Here is a 20200-nt window from a genome sequence, read left to right as displayed (position 1 = left end):
GCTGTGTGCAGGGTTTTAACAGCTGTCCTGAAATGAATAGATCTTTCTCTGAGACCATACCATATTTTTGAAAGACAACAGCATCTCAGTTTGATGGTTTTTCCTGGGAAGTGGTGCAAAGGGAAATGGAAATTCCAGAGAAGATGGAAAAGAATGAAGAAAGGCACAGAGAAGGGAATGTCTGGAGGGGTAGGAAGATTTGCTTGAGAGAGGGATTGTGTAAGATGATTGTTTAAGAAGGTGAAGACAGAGGAGGAGGGTAATAGCTCAGTGGTAAAGGGTGTGTGTAGCATGCACAACAGCTCAGTAGTAGAACGTGTGCTTAGCATGCACGAGGTCCTGGGTTCAATCCTCAGTACCTCCACTAAAAAAAACAAACAAGCAAGATGAAGATGAAGAAGGTTGAGTTGGTTGGTGGATCCTGAATATGGAAGATATTTTGCCCCCCACGGTCTGGGGGAAAAGAACCTACTTATAACAAACCACGGCCCTACCTCTGAGACTCATAAATAGTTCTCTGCTAGGCCCTAAGTAGGAGGGGTTTCCAAAACACCAAAATCTCCTGTTTCTTCTATTGGTCTGAAGAGTTGGGGCCAGCTCCAGGGAAAGGATGATGAAGCTTATTTTCAAGGTTTCGTTGTCCTGTCGTTACTTTCCCTTTCTCACCTTTTCTCCTCACTGCTGACTTTTTTTCCCTCTGTGCCTCTTTGAAAGGCAGTTTTGCATAATAAAGGCACCCAAAACGGGAGGGAAAAAGGAAGTCATTCTCCAAGTGTCCTCTCCAACCAGCAGATACAGTATATCTGCATCTCCTGAATCTTGTTAGAAATGCAGGCGGTCAGGCCTCAGCCAGGCGTAAAGAACAGGAAACTTTGGGTGTAGGACCTGGCAATCTGTGTTTTAATGTAGCGGGTCTAGGTGCCCCTGATGCATGCTCCAGATGGATGGCTATGGAGCTGGACAGTCTATAATTTTAAGCACACTCAAGCACATGCACAGACCCACATCCATACACCCCTACCCCTGGCTTTTGGAGTTAAATAGACCTGGGTTCAAAGCCTTATTCCACCACTTCCTGGAACCCTGGGCAGACAACTTAACCTCTCTCAGCTTTGGGTCCACATCTGTAAGGTGGGGACCATCATAGCTCTTCTCGGATAATTATGAGGATGCACCGCTCCGTAAATAACAAGGGGTTTTGTCTCACCCTCCTCCTCGTGTCTTCATCAGCGTCATCACCATCACCCTGGCTGTTCTCCCAGTGGCCTCCTTGTCTGTGGGCCTGGAGCTGGCTGTTTCTCATGCCTTGTCCGCCTCCCTTCCTCTCCCCACTGCACTTTTCTGTGTCCTTGGCACATCATGCTTGATCTCTGTTTCCTTTCAAAGTGTTCAAGGAAATGAGTCGTTAGTTTGGCTGATGGTTCCACATTAGTTGGACACACCTAAGGGATGGTAACCTCCATAAGCAATTGGGGAGAACGCGCATTTGATTATTAGGTGTTTACTCAATGCTTCCTGACTCAGGGAGGGAATCGATGCTGTTGGCTGGAATGCCCTAAGCAAGGAGACTCTGAGCAGTGCTTTGCATGCTGGTTACTTTACCGAGTGAGGAATGAGCAACCCTACTCCACACCTCAGTAGCCGGCAGTCACTGTCACAGAGCAGGAGCTCGTCAATGTTCATTTATAGACGTGCCAGTAGGATCTGGGGCAAAATCAGAACTCTGGGGAAGGTATTTTGATTCCAGTGGACTATTTTCAGGTCTGTCACCTCAGAGAGTGTGTCCTTCGAAGGAAAAGTCATACCAACATGTATTCATTCTTTAAAATTTGTCAATTTAATGAGTAAAGGGGATCAGAGGGTACAAACTGTTAGTTATAGAATAAATAAGTCATGGGAATGTGAGATACAGCATGGTGACTCTAGTTAATAACACTCTGTTGCATATTTGAAAGTTGCTTGGAAGAGTAGATCTTAAAAGTCCTCATCACGAGACAAAAAAAAAAAACAACTATGTATAGTGGCCGATGTTAACTAGACTTATTGTGGTGATCGTTTCACAATATGTACAAATACCAAATCATTATATTGTACACCTGAAATACAATGTTTTAGGTCATTTATACCCTAGTAAAAATTGTCGTTAAAAGAACTGGACATTGGGATCAAAGAATGGAGAATAAAGAGAAACTCTTTGTAATCTACTAAATTTACTACATCACATTTCGGCTTTTGTTAATTTTCCCCCAGGAACTTAAGTTGCAACTGTAGTGATGTCCTGGTATGTTTTTCATATGTTTATTGCTTTCTTGTCTACAAGCTCTTGTCTGCATGCTTTCCCACTCTGGAATACTGCATGGCCACCCATGTGACATGTGTCTATCATTTTTTATTATTGTTAAAGATTCAGCTCAAATGTTACCTCCCATTTTCCCCCAAGATTTTTTAAAATGGAAGTATAGTAGATTTGCAATGTTGTGTTAGTTTCTGGTGTACAGTGTAGTGATTGAGTTGTATACATATGCATATATTCTTTTTTGTATTCTTTTTCTTTATAGATTATTACAAATTATAGAATGTAGTTCCCTGTGCAATATAGTAGGACCTTGTTGTTTATTTTATATATAGTAGTATTTATCTGCTAATCCCAAACTCATAACTTATCCCTTTACTCCCTTCCCCTTTGGTACCCATAAGTGTGAGGTGGGATGAGAAGGGGACTCTGTCTGTGAGTCTGTTTCTGTTTTGTAAATAAGTTCATTTGTGTCATATTTTAGATTCCACATCTGAGTGATATCATATGGAATTTATCTTTCTCTGACTTACTTCACTTGGTATGATAATCTCTAGGTCCATCCACATTGCTGCAAATGGCATTCTTTTTTATGACTGAGTAGTATTCCATTGGATATATATACCACAACTTCTTTATCCAGTCATCTATCAGAGGGCATTTAGGTTGCTTCCATGTGTTGGCTATTGTAAATAGTGCTGCTATGAACTTCCCCTAAGGGAGCTCCATCTCCACCCTGTGTGTCACCTTCATTAACTTGTGATGCTATGTTTTTACCGTCTGTTATCTCTTGCCTCAGTAGATGGAGAGAATCTACAGTGCCTTGCATGTCCCTGGCATATTAACAGATGTTCAGTAATGGTTTACTGGATTTACAATGATCACCAAAGCTCACATAATTTTAGCACTCCCATTTTCATAAAGTGGAAGATTTTACCTCCGTTCCCTTCTCATCCCTCCTCAAGGAAGCAGGGGTGACTTCTTTGGGAGAAGGAGAGGAGTCAAAAAAGACTCTTGGATATATGGGAGTGTCATAACATAAGCTGGAAAGGCTGAACGTGGGACAGGTCATGGAAGACAGCTGGGAGATTTTGTTTTGGATATGTTAAGTTTGAGATGATTTATAAAATTTGATTTGCTAAGACCATCAACATTTTGAGCCTGTCAGATTTCACTTGAAGGGATTTCTGTTCTTAAGACAAAACTGGAGAATGTGGCCAGTCTGGGACAGGACAGAACACTGACAGCATTGAGGCTCTTTCCTTCAAAATCACATCCAGGCAACATGAGACCTTGTAGTCTCTGTGGTTGTTTTCGTTTTCCCTTAAATTATGACTTAGGTCTGGGGAATTATAGATAAGGAAAAGTTAGATGAGAGTGCTGGGGCAGGGAGAAGAGAGAAGAACATGCAAAAAAGTGCAAACTCTCATTTCTGTTTACTTTGAAAGGAAGCTTTCTCGGAGGGCTCTGGGGTCGTCAGAGCAAGTAGTTGGCTGTAATTTCATGTGACTTCTGTACTTCACCGCAAAAGAAATAACATGTTCATACAGCCTGTCGCATTTCTCTCTGGAATCCCTGTGTTTTTGTGTTTTATTTTCCCAGTCTTCTCCAGTGGCCCCCATTCCATAGCCCTGTGGCTTGGCGTTGGCTCTAAGAGGGAAAACAATTGAATTCCGAAAGCCTTTCTAACTGTGGCCTTAACTGTTTCCATGGTTACCTCCCATTCCTCCATTTTGATGTAGATTGTCCTGTTCTCACCTTAACTTGTCCCCCTGAGACCCCGGGTGGCCGAGTGTGAGAGCCCACGGAGATGGTGGACCTGATTGCTTTGTTGGCAGGATTCCTTGGACTTTCTGCTCATGTCAGTCGCAGGTCCATTTCTCTGGGAAGCATTTCCATCTTGTGTCTGAGGAGCTGTTTTGAGATCTGGAAATGGACTGTGTGGTGCATGTCTGGGGCGGCTGCTGGTGGTGGTGTTTCCGAGCAGTGTCTTGGAGATGTTCCCATTCTTTTTTGAGTGGGGAAGGATTGTATGATCCACAAGACCAGGCTTGCTGCTAGTATCTCTGATTTCCTTGTGTTTCCTTTTCTCAGTCCCGTGGAACACTTTTTCTGTGAAATATTTTCTAAGCCTGTTCTTGCCGTATCTTCTAACTGTGAAATGTGTATTAACTGGAATGCTTGGAGAATCGAATACCTGGTTAAATTGAATCTTCAGGGTTATGACAAGTAACCACAAAAATCATTTTGCCTCTCTCCCTGGTTGTTAATATTTTCCTCAAAATGTATGTGTTCATATTTCTACCTTAGTCAGTAGAATATGGCAAACAAAATGGAGTGACTTTGACGATTTGTGATTTTGACTTTCAGTTAACAACGTAATTCTGAAGAGCAACTCCCCCTGTTTGAGCTGGAAGGAATCTGGTTCAGTCCCTTTACTTTACAGATAGGCATCTGAGCCTGGAGAAGTTGAGAGCTTTCCAACATCCACTGTTGCCACATCCAGGTCCAGAACAGTGGTCAGGGACCTGGACTCTGGAATCAGGCCAGTTTGACTCCTGCTCTACCACTTAGCAGCTGGGTGACTTGACACCTTGGAAGTGTCAGTACCTTGTTCAGTTTCCTCATCTAAACGAGCTAAATGAGGTCAAGTGTTCCCCACTAAGTGGTGTTAATGACAGTATTCGTTTGCTATGGCTGTGATAATAAAGTTTCACAAACTCAGTGACTTAGAACAGTCAAATTAATTTTCTTATAGTTCTAGAGGTAGACATCTGAAATGGGTCACACTGGGCTAGAATCAAGTGTTGGCAGGGTTGGGTTCCTTTTGGAGGCTCTCTTAGAAGGGAAGCCATTTTCTTGCCTTCGCCAGTGTCCCAAAGCTGCTGGCCTTCCTCAGCTCATGACCCCTTCCTCCATCTTCAAAACCAGTAACATCCCCCTTAATCCTCTGCACACTGCCATCTCTCCAGCTCTCTCCTGTCTTCCTCTTCACCGTTTGAGGACCCTTGTGGTTATCTTGGGTCCATCTGGACAATCTAAGATAGTTTCCCCATCTCCAGGCCATCTGATGAGCAACCTCAATTTTATCTGCAACTTTCATTCTCCTTTGCTCTGTAACCTCACATAGTCACAGGAAGGTTTAGGAATTAGGACATGGTTGTTTTGGGTCACCATCCTTCTGCCTATGACAGTTTAACACAGGAGTTCGATGATTTCTTAGATCTAGTGTGAGAATTGTCTAAATGCTTGAAAATTAAAGATGATGATGATGATGAAGATGATGATGATGATGATGATGATTTACACCATTTATCCTTGAGAACAACCCTGTAGAGGCACTAATTTTATCACTTACTCCCAGATGAGGAAACTGCAGATTAAAGGGCTTCTGTAACATGTCTGTAGGTCATGCAACCTGGATTTGAATCTGACTTGGATTATTCCAGTCTTAGTCTATTCTGCTTTGATGATGGTGAGGATGATGATTAGAAACCAGATCTCTTAGTTAAAAGCCAAATAGTCTCTAAATTAACTATTGTTACCTCCCAGTCATTGCTAAACACACATAAATACACAGGTAGTGCAGAAATTTCCTGCTTAAACACCTGCTAGAACATGTTACTGGTTACCTGGCTACTACTGACTTCACTTACCTCTACTTTCTGGATAATGTCCCATTTCAGCCACCTCAAAATACAGTATTGTGTACAGCAGCTTCAGATATTTCTGCTTTTATGGTATCATCACCCTTACCAGCTCCTTCTTTCCTTCCAGGACATTTGCAAATCACTTTGGTGCCACCGAGTGGGCCACAGGTGTGAGACCAAGTTCATGCCCGCAGCGGAAGGGACCGTTTGTGGCTTGAGTATGGTAAACTGCATACTTGTTAGTTTTTAGTTCCAGAAACTTGATCAAGTGTAGAACCCAGACTATTTGTACTGTGACCTCAACATGGCGTGCTTTAGCTGGCTTCTCTGTAAATTAGCCAGCGTATTTAGCAGCTTTTTAAAAACTCCATGCTAATATAACTGAGTTGGCTCAGCTGTGTAAAAAGGTTTGTTCTTCCCTTTTGCGTTTGTTTTCCATTTTTAGATGGGGGCTTGGGTCAAAATATCTCTATTTCAGTGAGTGGGAGGGTTTCATTGTCTACTGTTTGCCTTTTAAACTTGATTCAGGGAGCAGATGTTTCTTTTAGTAGCAAAGTAAGGACTGTCCCTTCATACAGAGCCTCTACCGCTTACCTCACAGGACCAGTCATTGAGCTTCTGTTACGCCAAATAGCATCCCATCCCTTATAGCAACATCTCTTGAAGGGTAAGCTGCATCTCCATCTAGGCTGTACCAGAAAGTCTTTGCTCCCAAGTATCTTCAACCCGAAGAGCCATTTCCATTGCAGAAGATGATGGGAGATTTCTGTGCTTTGAATGAAGGACTCTCATGTGTTAGTTTCCTTTTTTTCCCCTTTCCCCGTAGAGTCTGGAGGGGAAGGTGCACTTGAGGTACTAGTCAATGATCCAGATTTGGGGCATAACTTTGAAAAATCGTGACAGGGAAGCCGTGAACGATAAGAGAACTGGAGATGTTTCAGGTTTTTTGGTCTCTGCCATTGGCTTTCTTGAGGCAGCCAAGCCTATATAGAAGAATTGGCCATTTAAAGTGAATTCAATTCCACCAAAATTGATTGATGGGAAGATAGTAGTGACCGGAGACTCTAGGGCAACAGAGATAAATAAAGTTCCATTTTACTTCTTCAAATATTGACATTCCAATGGGGAAACCTGTGAAGAAGCCAATAACTTTTTTTTTTTTAACATACCTTCTTCAAGCACATAGTAGCCCAAATAAATGACAAATGACTACTCCTGGGAATTAGCTGTGCACTTAGAATAAGTGGTACCCTCAGATGGATGTTGGAATTTGAATTGGAAGCTCTTTGGGTGAGTGAAAGAGAAACTTTCTGGGAAAGACCAGCAATAAAGGCAAAGAGACAAAATAAATGAATGTTCAGAAAATGTCTTCTGAAGTCTGTTAGGGCACCTGTTCAATACCTCTTAAAAGATTTGTGATTTGTAACTCTTCATTTTAAAGAAAATAAGCATCTGAAAAATTGAAACATCATGGGAAATTTTAAATCAGATGTCCTGGTCTTAGGAAATCCCAATAAGGATTCTCACTGAAGACGTGCAGAAGACTGTTTTAGCTGTGATGGTACAAAACGACAAATGATTGAACATATAAGCCACACACAAAGCATTTTTATTTTTAAAGCCTCAAAATTTAGAACTCACAACTTGAGGATTAATGGGCATTCTTTCATTAGGAAAGCAACGGCATTAAATACAAGAGGGAGGTGTGAGAAAAGATTTATGTAGCTAATGAGGAAAATGTGATAAATGGTACAGGTCTAACTAAGGTTAATTATATAAATACACCAGGGATCTAGCTCTGCAGGGACTAAAATTCCTCTGGATTAGACTTCAGTTAATACAGCATGAGGCAAATCAGGCCAGAAATGAGAAGATAGAGGTCCTAATACCACTCACCCCATCTCCCTATTTTAAAATACCAGACCACGGTTATATACGCTGGGGGAAAGCCCTCAAGTGTCAAGTCATCGTTAGGAGAAAACATTCCAATAGCTTTGACCCATCATCAGTCCAGTGTGATTACCCTGCACTCGTATGTATGGTTCTCAGAGTCTACCTTCCCTTGGGGATGGAATTGGCTATTTATTAGACCATAAACTTCATGAGGCCAACAACGTATCTTACTCATCTTTACCTGGACTGTCTTGCAGAGCAGCAGTCACGCCATATTTTTTGTTTCTTTCTATATGACTGAAACCCACCTGAATCCTCCCTGGTCCTTCAGGGATATTTGTGCCATGAATCCTGGGTGAATTGCGAGGATGTGAAAGTCACATTGTTTTATCTAGATGATGTATCCAAGGAAAGAAAGTTTTGTGCTTGCTGTGTCTATTGTAAAAGATACTTGCCCCAAACATGGGCAAATGTAATTTGAAATTAGAAGCAGTGATAGAAATATATATGGATAGCTCCACGTAACTATACATGTTTATATATACATACATGACATTTTATATGTAGAGTTTTACATGGACGTGCAGATTGTGCATGTAGGTATTTCTGTATGTTCCTGGTTTCTCTGCTGATTGAAAAAGCCAGAGGGAACAATCTCTCAGCAGCTTAATACTAGGATCAATACTGTAATAAAAGGAAGGCAAATTAATTGAAGGATTGGAACAGACCTAAAAGCTGTATTTCTAAAGAAAGAAATTAGAGTTAAGATGCATCAGTGAGTAATTTGCCTGCACGGTAAGAAGTCTACGTGTCCTGCTCAGGAGCTTAGGCTACTGAGTTTAAATCCAGTCTCTGCTCATTGGATAGTTAGCTGGGTAGCGTTTCTTTGCTAAATTTCTCTCCTTCAGAAAATAGTTATGAACTGCTAGGTGCTTTGTGAGGGTTCTAGGTAGGTAGTGTGTATGAAGTCTTCCCCCATCCTCCAGCCCATTTTGTTTTTGACACCTAGATGCAACTTAAAACTGTATCTGCTCGTATTGTTGATTTTGTGACAGCCACTGAGCTTGGTCCAGGAGAGACCCAACCGTTCCTGATGGGGAAGATGCAGATTCGTGCTCATGACTGACAAAATCCTCAAATGACCTATTGCATACCCACCTCAAAGTTCTCCACAATGTAATACGACTGCATGTGAACTCTGAAGTGGCAGTTAATCCAGGGAAAAGAAAAATGAAAAACAGAAGAATTAATCAGCACATGGCAAAACTTTGAAGAAAGGAAGCAAGAACTTGACGTAGACAAAGTGCACTAGCAACCAAGCCTCACGAGAAACAGCCACAAAGCCAAGTCTGTCACAGGGGAAAAGCAGAGATTTGAAAGCGACACAGCCTCCCCGCAATTCTGTAACCAAACCCCAACTCCTCCGCAGAACCTGGCTCGGTCCAAACCCCAACCCTGTGGATTGAATTGCAGAGGCTTTTAGGAAAGTGTGCAGTTAGGCTAAATCATGCAGAACTTGCTCATCATAAAAGCACCGCAGGAAAAAAAAAACCCCACTCCCAGCAGTGAAGGCAGCCCCCAAGGACAGAGGTGACCAGCAGAGCTGGACTGGATTACAGAGGAGAATTCAAGTGGAAAGGTTGGCACAGAAAACAGCTCTGGCCTGGGCTTGAACAGAGCACCAGCACAGGAGAGACTCAGAGCTAACTCAGAAAGGATGCTCAGCTCAAAGTCATCAGAGGGTCCCCCGTAGGGACCTTTCACATGGGCAGAAGGGCAAAGGGTGTGACCTGTAAGAACAATGTGCATAGCCTGAAAGCTACTCAGTGTCGTAAGAAATGCTCGATGGGGATGGTTTGGAATAAAAATGTATGCAGAATTAGATCTGTTCTTCTGATGTGATAATCATCCAGGGTGATACATTCTGTGTTCGCATCTGAAAAACTGGTTTCTCTGGAAGGAATGAGTCCAAGTGTTCTCTAAGCAGCGTTGTTTCCAAAGGTCAGGGAAGGCTCTGTGGTCGTTCTGTTTGCACTGCCTCCCTCTGTTGGGTGGAACCGTATCTGAACACGTCACCTGGACAGCTCACAAACCCTGTAATACTCAGCCGGCCGGTGACAGATGCCCCTTTTCTCTAGATGTCAGCCTTTCAAAATGCACGTGGGGCACCCCGTGTTCCAGCGCAGCCGGCAAAGATGAGAATTCTCTCACCGCATCTGCGCCCTCCCGTCTGCCACCAGACTTGTTTTTCCTGTTACCCTGCAGGTGTTCGCAACCTCCTCCTGCTTTCCCAGATGGACTCTGACGGGAACATGTCACTTTTTTTTTTTTTGCAGTGGTGTCGGCAAGGCCAGTGTGTCAAGTTTGGGGAGCATGGGCCGCGGCCCATCCATGGCCAGTGGTCCGCCTGGTCCAAGTGGTCAGAGTGTTCTCGAACGTGCGGTGGAGGTGTCAGGTACCAAGAGAGACACTGCAATAACCCCAAGTAAGGCTCTGATGAAAGGGCGTGACCCTTCAGCCTGTGATGTACTGCACATTGCTCTGTTTTGCTCACACCCGTTTTCAAGCGCAGTTTTCTGCTATCTGGCTAATAACACTTAACAAGTGTTTTACTGTTTGCATGTAAATGCTACATGCACAGGACAAGGGAGGGGGTCAAACTTCGGAACAGCAGAGGAGTTATTCTCTGTGTGATTCTGACGATCAGGGACTCCAGTAATGGTGTCAACTACTTTCTGCATCTAAATGAGAGCTACACAGTCACCCAGCCACGCGCCTGGGATATTATAGAGCAGGGATGCTTGGCTGGTGGACCGGGTGTGTGTGTTTCAAACTGATGAACTGGAGAAAGTATGCTGATTTTTGCTTTGCAGGAAAGTGCATCCACACGTGTTGATAGATCTGCCTGACTTTTCAAGAGAAACCAGAAATCCAAAAAAATGCTGTGTGTGAAATATCTCAATTTTTAAAATAGTGACAACAAATTCAATTTTCTTAAAAAGAAAGAAAGGGAAGGAGGGAGGGAGGAGGGAAGGAAGGAAGGAAGGAAGGAAGGAAGGAAGGAAGGAAGGAAGGAAGGAAACACTGTGAGGACTAATCAAAATGTCTCTGAGTTGAAACCCACTTATGGGCATCTGTGGGCACCATCTGATCTAGTCATACTGGGATTCTGAGCTGCTGCCTGCGCTCTGTGAAAATGAGGGTGGTTTTGTGTCACTTTTATCTCCTCTAATCCCCACATGAGACATATGTGATACGTACTTACCTGACTGGCATGGTGATGTTGAAAGAGCCCAGACCTGGGAGATAGAAAGTTACAACTCTAAGTCCTGGGTCTGCCATTAATTAACTGTGTGGCTTTGGGAAGGTCACTTGAACTTGGAGGTTGGGTTTATGCATAAAATGGAGATAATCCCACCTTGGATAGTTTGAGGGGATGAGAAGTTGTGTCTGTAGAATGCCTCACCCCCTGGGGAGCATCCAGTGGGCATTCACCGAAAGGTTCAGGGGTCCATGTGGTTTTCATTATCTTCATCCTAAACTCACCAGGAATGCAGGTAACAGGGTCAGCCCTTAGAAGGAGTAGGGAGAGGCCTTATTGACGAAACTGGACTTCAGAGAAGGCAATGGAGTGAGAAGGTGATGGAACCTTGGGAAAATAGTAGATTTAGTTTTATTTTTATAAAGTTTTTTTTTTATTGAACGAGTTGATTCACAATGTTAGTTTCAAGTGTATAGCAAAGCAATTTGGTTATACATATACATATTTTTTTGGATTCTCTTCAATTATATGTTATTACAAGAAATTGAATATTGTTCTCTGTGTTATACAGTAGGTCCTTGTTGTTTAAAAAATAGTGGATTTAGTTTTTCAGCATGATATGAGTAGTGGCATAGCACGGAGATTCGAAACACAGACTCTGAAGCCCAGTATCCTGGGTTTGCCTCCTGGCCTGCCCCTTCCTACCTGGGTGGCCATAGACGACTTATTCTGCCTGCTCTAGGTCCCTCATTTGTAAAAATGGGGTGATGATGGTTCCTACCTCACCCAAGCTGGTATTTGTAAAATGCTTTTAAAAAGTGCCTGGCATGTTGTAAGCACTGTGTAAAGGTTTGGTGGATTGAGGATTTAAATAAGTAATTAAACTAGAGCAAGAAGGAAATTTTTAAGACAAATGGTACTTCATCGGAGTCAGCATCTGAGCTGGATCCAGAGGCCACTTTGTTCCAAAATACAAGGAAGGGTTTGGAGATGCTTTCACCATGGTTTGTTTGGGTCCTCTTTAGAATATCCCAGGCTGATGTGGGATTTCTCAGCTTTGGCATTTTAGGCTGAAAGTGTTTTACCGGGGGCAAGGTTTGTTCTGCATACGGCAGGGTGTGTAGTAGCACCTCTGGCCTCTACCCACCAGATGCGAGTAGGATGCCTCTCCCTGCCCCCAACCTGGAAGCTGTGACAGTGACAATATCTCCAGACGTGGCCAGATATCCTGTGGGGAGCGAAGTCATGCCCAGTTGAGACGCACTGCTCCAGTCAGACCCAATAACTAGGTAGGGAGGTTTGTCATGCACGTAGTTTATACGAGATTATTAAAGCCACCCTCCCCAGACTTTGAATGTCGTCCATGTCTTGGATAGAGTTGCTAGAATCATCACACTACTTTGCATTTTTGCAGTGTGTTTCACAGATCTGGTCTTCATACATCGCAACATTTTACAATCACGGTATTTTCCCAGGAAAGAAATAGATTACCTAATTTAATAGCTCTGCTGGTCAAGTGCATGAATGGCACCCCTGAGGTTTAAATTAAAACCTCGCTCGTATCTGTGGGATTGAGAACTCTCATCATAATAGGGCATTGTTCATGGAAATATCATACTGTAATTTTGGAGATGCCTAATAAAAGAATTAATCACTCGAGAGGTTCCACTTGGTGCAGTTTTATCATTTGAAACAAGATTCAGGCTCATCAGGACTCTGTTGGCTTTAATTATGCACCAAGTCACAAGTAAAGCAAGTAAACCATCGGCTGTCTCACGACAATTGAATCCCTTGTTCTCCATTCTTATTTCCCATTGTTGTAGTAAGGCTGTTTTTTCCTCCCTATTTCAAGTTCCTAATTTCTGTCTTTCTTCAGTTTAAACATTTGGTCTGTTCAGATCACTCAGCCTGAGCATTTTCATTGTTTCATGTGAAACGCAACGTGAGCTTTTCCTTTCACATAATGATGGTTTTCCCAGAACCTATTTCGTTTCATTAAAAAAAAAATGAACTATTTCTGGCTGATGCATGGATGTATCAAACTTTTCAGCTTCAAAAGAATTGAAAGGTTACCTGGTTCTGGAATGGCCAATACCAGACACATCTGGCCCTTCCTTGATGTCTCAGGTCTGCAGAAGACCTTCCTAATTGATCGGAACCTTCTCAAATCACTGCTGCAGGCATGTGCCCCCAATCAGGCCAGAACAGATACAGGAGTTGAAACCTATTGTTTGATCCAATAATTCTGCAAGTGGACAACCAGGGGAGGCAGAGGGTCCCTTTCAGAGTAGAAGCCCTTGCACGGGTCACTGAGCTGGCGATGGGAGCGTCAGACCAAGATCCCATTGTCCTAATCCTTTGATATTTTCTTCTGGTTCCGTGTAAGAGAGCCTATTGGAACCCCTCTAAACCCTGTTTAAGGAGATTAATAGTGACGATTAAAATAGTGATAGGTAAACATGCTAAGGCATTCTAGAATTTTCCTAAAGCATGAGTCTGAGAAAGAATAATATACCACTAGAGTCATATAGCTCTAGAATGATCATTGAATCAAATCTCTGGCCAGTTTTCCCACCTGTGGTTTCCAGGCTTAGCTGGTTATCAGAATCACCAAGTGTGCTTTAAACATGAATTTCTTAAAAAAAAAAAAAAAACAACACTGATTTCTTGATATTCCTTGATACTCTTATTGAGAAAGTCTATGGAGGGGTCCAGGGATATGTATATATATACACACACACACACACACACGTATATGTATAAATTATCTGTATGTAAATATATATATATATATAAAAATATATGTGTGTGGATAGGTGTATGTATGTACATATACATATTTGTTAAGCAGAGCTGCTCAACTGATTCTAGTGATCAGCCAGCCAACATTAGAGCCACTTGTAGTCAGGACTTGATAAATTCTGCAGAAGCAAGTATGGGTATACTTTATAGTAGTTTACTATAAAGACAAAGTCATGTTTTGCCTAGATACTGTTTTCTGACTGTTTATATTATTGTTTTTAATCATAAAAGATTTACTATTTGCAAGGGACACCGTGGTAGAGTTTTCTCTTAAGCTGCAGGAAAAAAAAAAGTATCTATATTTGAGGGTTTGATGGCCAAGTCAAAATACTTGCCAGTCACTAAAAGCAGAAAGCATTTTAAAGTAGTTACCGTTTGTGCCAGCTCTGTTCTAGACTCTGCTCTCAGTTCATTACAAACATTCTCTCCGATCATCACAACTATCCTCATTTTACAGATTAGGAGGTTAACTAAAATTGCCTAAAGATGAGCTGGGAGAGGCAGAGAATGTTTAAATTGAGAGCTGCTCCACCGTCAAAGGCCAGCGTCTAACTACCGGGCATCACTGCTCCCTCTTCATCTTCTTGCCCAGTCCTTCTTCCCTAACTTACATAAATGCAAGCAGAGCAGAGCCGAAACAGCACCCAGGAGAGTCCAAAGGTCTGAGGTTGAATTTGAATTCTGTTCTGTCTCTTTCCGGCCGTGACCTTCACTCAGCAAGTTCTAGAAGCCCTACCAGCCATTTTCTACTTCATCTCTATAATGAGTGGCTGGCTGTATAACCTTTGAGATCTTCTCCATGTTACAGTTTCTGAGTTGAAGAAGTAATGCATGTGGCTTATTTGTAAAATCTCAAAATGAAGCTTATTTGTAAAATCTCAGACAAGAAATTCTTACACTGAGAAAGTTTTAATTAAGCCTTGTAAAGGTGACCAGCAATAGAGGAAGGCTGTCACATGACACTTGAAGTTTTTTCTAAATGCCTTTCGGCTAATGATTTAAGAAGTCTTCTGGGATTCAGTCTAGTGCAGTGACTGCTGAATGTTTTAGTAGTTGCTCCAGAATGTTTTGAAATAGCATAAAAATCTCATGCTGGTGGGGTGACATTTCCCGTTTCTGTTGAATCCATTTTAGCACGCAGTTATAGGAGGATTTGATAAAATATGTCGAAGCAAATCCAGGGGTGTTTTATAGCATTCTTGTGCTTCCTACAGAGACAAGGAATTTTAATCACATAAATTTATGAACTTGGAGCCTTCTTTCGTGTTACATGTTTGCATTGAGCTTTTGTAGGAGATGATCTGTAGTTGGGTTTTAGCCTTGGGAGAAAACTACAAAAAAGTAGGAATGGAAAGAAGCAATTGCTCTGTGCCTGGAGTCAGCTGAGTCAGACGTGATTGTGACTTTTAGTGTGGTGGCTGCTCCTTTTTTCTTTTATTCTGCTTTCTGGTTTTTGCAGTCTTCCTAGCACGGTCTTAAAGAGCTTGCCATCAGATCATCATTATTTATGTTATAATGAGAGTCCCTCCTCTGGAAATCCACTTCCCATTGTGCTTGGCAGGAAAGGAGCAGGCCACCTGCAACGTTAAAAAGTGATTATGCAGATGAAAACAAGGCGATATCTTTTTTTTTTCTCAGAATTTGGAATCCATTAGGATAAAGCACACATGATTCTAACAATCATCAAAATATCAGCTCAGTGACGGACATGGCTGGATTAGAAAATAGGACAAGTGGTGTCTTCAGTGTCCTGACTGACCTTCTATGTAATGGCAGGTGCATTGCAAGCTGTAGGAAGATGAGGAGAGTGTTCAGGGATGGGAAGCAAGCTGGAGAGGAAGTTGGGTGTGCATTTGAAGAGTGCTGGTACCAACAAAAGGGGCACGTGTGTTTGCAAGTGCAGCACACGAGCACACATCTACATTAACAGGAACATTTAGGTGTAATTACAGATTCCCTAACACGTGAGATGATAATGATGAGTGTCAAGAATATGCTTTTATGGTCTTTCTGGAAATCACTGGAGTGTTAAAACTGAATCAGAGACAGCAAATGAGTTTGATCTAACAAGGTAACTAATGAGCAGTGATAGTGGCTGTTCAAGGGTTATGTTGAGAGAATAGAGAAGAGAAAAACTCCTGGATTGATTAGTTATGTCTGCCATGGGTGCAAGAAGGGTTGCACCATGTTATATGCTACATATTTCCATTCTTATAATAGACTGTATTTGCTGCATACACTGTGACAATGACCATTTTGCTTGCCTTTCCTTATAATATTGCCTGTGACTACTTGTGAGTCTTTGATTGCTAGTATTCATGTTCTTTGATTTTATTTTTAGACCTCAGTATGGTGGCAAGTTCTGTCCTGGTTCTAGCCGTGTATATCAGCTGTGCAATATTAACCCTTGTAACGAAAATAGCTTGGATTTTCGAGCCCAGCAGTGTGCAGAATATAACAGCAAACCTTTCCGTGGATGGTTCTACCAGTGGAAACCCTATACAAAAGTGGAAGGTAATTTGGTCTCTCTGAACCTCAAACAAATATGTCTCTACGTGAACAGTAATGTGAGTGAACAACACACAAAAAAATTGCTGCCTATATAAAAGAGTTTCAATGTTTACCTTTCATTCCCAAGACCCGTCCTGGCCCCGTTTTTCATTCAGTTCCATGGGTTTTGTTTATTTTTCCACACTTTTTTTTTTTTTTACAAGACGCCCTTTGCCTCCCACATCTTTAAGCTGAAGCATTCATGTGTTTGGAATGTACTTACGTTTCTAAACTTACCTTTGACATTTCAGCAATTAAGTCTCCTAGGGATGTTAATTGAAATTGGTATGAATTGTCCAGACTAAAAACTCATGAAACCGTATATGCCCCGTAGAGACGCCATAGTCAGTAACTGACATGGTAGATAATTACAAACACGGGAAGGCCGTGTTCACACACACACACACACACACACACATCCCATGAATAAAAAATGTCTCAATACTAGGTTCTTGGTACTTAGTATAACTTAAAGTAATGGCTTATATTTTATCTTTTACATTCATTTGTTTTTATTTTGCCTCAGCATGAAAACATTTATTTTAGTTACAATATGCACAGAGTACAAGTACACACTTTAATGTACTTTCTGTTACCTGTGCAGAAGAAGCTGTCACTGTTCTGGGTGTTTTCTTTCCATCATTTCCATTCACATGCTTTATCAGAACTCACCCATCTTCCCTTGGAAAAGGGGACACAGGTGAATCCCAACTGCACATGTGTAGAATGGGAGGAGACTCAGTGATAATTCATGGGAAAGATGGCTGAGGGCTGTTCCTGTGCAAATGCTAAAAATGAACCTGTATTATCATTGACCATAAAGGAGCTCATGTCTTCAGAGACATCATTATAGTAAGTAGCATCTCCGAAGCAAAGGAGGTGATAGTGCAAATTTGTTCAGCGCCAGCCCAGCCACCACAGGAGCATGGATCTGGTTCTGGGTCCAAAAGCTGTTTGTCGAAAAGCACAGATCAAGACAGACATGAAAATTCTGAAATCTGTGTCTTAGGAGGAAGCAATGAAGGACTGACAGATGTTTACTATAGGAAAGAAACGAGTTACCTTCAAAAATTCAAAGAGAGATTTAACAGAAGGTTTCGATTTACTTAAAATTTCTTCCAAGAGCAGAATTAAAATAGGACCCAACGCTCAATTAATAGCTACATAGTATTACATGATGTGCATAAATGGACTGCAAGTTATCCAATTGTTCCTCTGGTCTTTTAGGCATTTGTTTATTTTCTGCCAAGTGTTGCTGCGGTGAAGATACTTTTAGTTCATTATACTAAAGAAATAATCATGGAGGCAAATCACACACACGTATATATATTCTTTTTCAGATTCTTTTTCATTATAGGTTCTTGTAAGATACTGAGTGTAGTTCCCCATGCTATACAGGAGGTCCTTGTTGTTTATCTGTTTTGTATATAGTGGTGTATCTGTTAATCCCAAACTTCTGAATTATCCCTACCCGCCCCCCCAACTTCTTCTGTATTTCTAACATACTAGTTCCTAAACTTTCCCAGGAACCTAGACTGGAAAAACTGAACTTTCTAGAACTTGTTAATTCCTGGGAACGGTGGAGGAAAAAGAGGGTCTATCTGTCTTCCAGCTCCATAATCTCACATGCACAGAGTAGGAGGTGTGAAATAAAAGTGTTATTAGAAGAAATTCCTGGATGAGAGAAAAATGGACTCCATCCACATGGCTGCTTGTTTGAACGAATAATTGCACTTCTCTCCTATTTTGGCCTGTGTCTTTTTTTATTGGGACGTTCAATGAAGCACAACCATTTGCAAGCTGTTTACACGTTTATGGTAAGACTGTTGTCAGGGATGTCAGGTCTCATGTGGGAAACGTCATCGGGAATTCCTGGCCAAAACAGAACTCTTTCTATTTAAGAAATTGGCATAATAACTCCTTTCTGATAACAAGAGCTCTGTAAAGATAATACTTCTTTATTTTTGCCTGTGATACCAGAAACTTCTCAGGGTCCTAATGGTCAATAGCAGTTACATTTTTAGCCTCAATGTTTATTTTATTCACTCCCTCTTCATGGTGTGATTCTTTTCTGTATGTTTTATAAACAGTATTGACCATATGCCTTTTTTCCAAAGTGCCTAAAATTTTCCCTCTTAACAGACCGAATAAATATCTAAAGTAATCCATGTCCTAAATCAGAGGAAACTATGACCTTTGGATCAAACCTGCCCCGTTTTCTAAGAATAAAGTTTTATTGGGATTCAGGAATATGCCTTCATTTACGTCGTGTTAATGGCTAATCTTGGGGCCTGTGAAGCCTTAAATATTTATTATCCAAGGAAGGTAGCCACACAATCCACCAATCATGTGTATTGTGGCTGTTGCTAAGGATTAGATAAATGAAATTCTGAGGGATTCATGTCAAACAGATTTCGTATGGGTTGCTAAAAGGAATTCATAGCTTTGAAAACCACACACACACGCGCGCCCTTGTCCGCATCCAGGCGCACCCGCCCACGCAGAAGACTCTGCATCACATTGTCCGTCTTGGTCACGATAGCTTCCGAGAGAAATACAGCTCATCCTTTGGGCGGGCACGCCATTTTCCTCTGGCTTCCTCCTGACCGTGTCCTCTTTCGATCTCTGTGCTTCTAGAGGAAGACCGATGCAAACTGTACTGCAAGGCCGAGAACTTTGCGTTCTTTTTTGCCATGGCCAGCAAGGTGGAAGACGGAACTCCGTGCTCCCCCAGCAAAAGCGACGTTTGTATTGATGGGATTTGTGAAGTAAGCGAGCATTTCCGCTTCCGGGTGTACAGCCGTGCTTGTGTCGCTTCCTGTCAGTGTGGGAAGTGTTACGAGAGATTCCTGGGTCTGGAGAAGTGCCGGTGGTGTAGGGGAGAAGGGTGCCGTTCTCAAGTTGGACGTGGGCCCTGTCTGCAGACCCCCTCTTAGCTTCTGCGTGGCCCCCATCCAGTGTTTCAGTTTCTCTTTCACTCTGCTTCCGCACACGGCAATGACAATGTATCCTACTTTACACAGTGGTTGTGAACATTAAATAAGAAGTGTAAATAACAGTAGCAGTAAGCTTTTCTTGCGTGCTCATTAAGCACATTCACCACATGACTAGACTCTCATCAGTGTGTTTGGAAATAGCACTTCTGTTTATTTCAGATTAGTTTTTCTTTCTCTTTGGGTATCCCCTTTCTCTTTTGTTTTCATTTGGGTGTGAGCTCTGTGATCTTTTAAGGTTGTGTGTGTGTGTGTGTGTGTGTGTGGTCCAACATTTTTATGTTTCAGTGGTAGAGCTCGCCTGAGTAAGTCCACCTGCCATTAGTAGCAACAGTCACTTTTCATTCCAGTTTTACAGATGAAAGCTCTAAGCCTTGGATAAGTTATGTGAGTTACCTAATCATACGTCTAGTCACGGCATAGGAACGATTTGAACCCCTTGTCAGTCAGACTCGAGACTCTGCTTTTGACCATAAAGTTGCCCTACCTTCCTAATGTTCTATAAATATGGGAAACCGCGTACATCTTGGTTATTCTAAGCTGCCCACTTCTCTGATCTTTGATTTTCTCACCTTTTTTTTTTTTTTTTGTCATAGCCAGTGGGATGTGATCATGAACTTGGCTCTAAAGCAGTTGCTGATGCATGTGGTGTTTGCAAAGGTGATAATTCAACTTGCAAGTTTTATAAAGGCCTGTACCTCAACCAGCATAAAGCAAATGGTAAGAGATACTGCAAATTCATTGCTGGCACTAGTGG

The 20200-nt window shown here is 41.9% G+C and overlaps 1 protein-coding gene across 6 annotated transcripts in view; it reads left to right on the top strand.

The window, feature by feature from the left end:
* Positions 1-20200, top strand: part of ADAMTS18 (ADAM metallopeptidase with thrombospondin type 1 motif 18) — a 543678-nt gene that overhangs the window by 484756 nt on the left and 38722 nt on the right. For all 6 annotated transcript variants that reach the window (XM_072967759.1, XM_072967760.1, XM_072967762.1 and 3 more), the window contains 5 exons: positions 6071-6166; positions 10173-10321; positions 16242-16414; positions 19088-19218; positions 20040-20163. In XM_072967759.1, coding sequence (XP_072823860.1) covers positions 6071-6166; positions 10173-10321; positions 16242-16414; positions 19088-19218; positions 20040-20163 — 673 coding nt within the window. The remainder of the gene's footprint in view (positions 1-6070; positions 6167-10172; positions 10322-16241; positions 16415-19087; positions 19219-20039; positions 20164-20200) is intronic.

This window comes from Vicugna pacos, chromosome 9 (genome assembly GCF_048564905.1).
Source record: "Vicugna pacos chromosome 9, VicPac4, whole genome shotgun sequence".
NCBI lineage: Eukaryota > Metazoa > Chordata > Mammalia > Artiodactyla > Camelidae > Vicugna > Vicugna pacos.
Note: the sequence above shows the minus strand (reverse complement) of the source record. Positions and strands in the feature narration are given on the sequence as shown.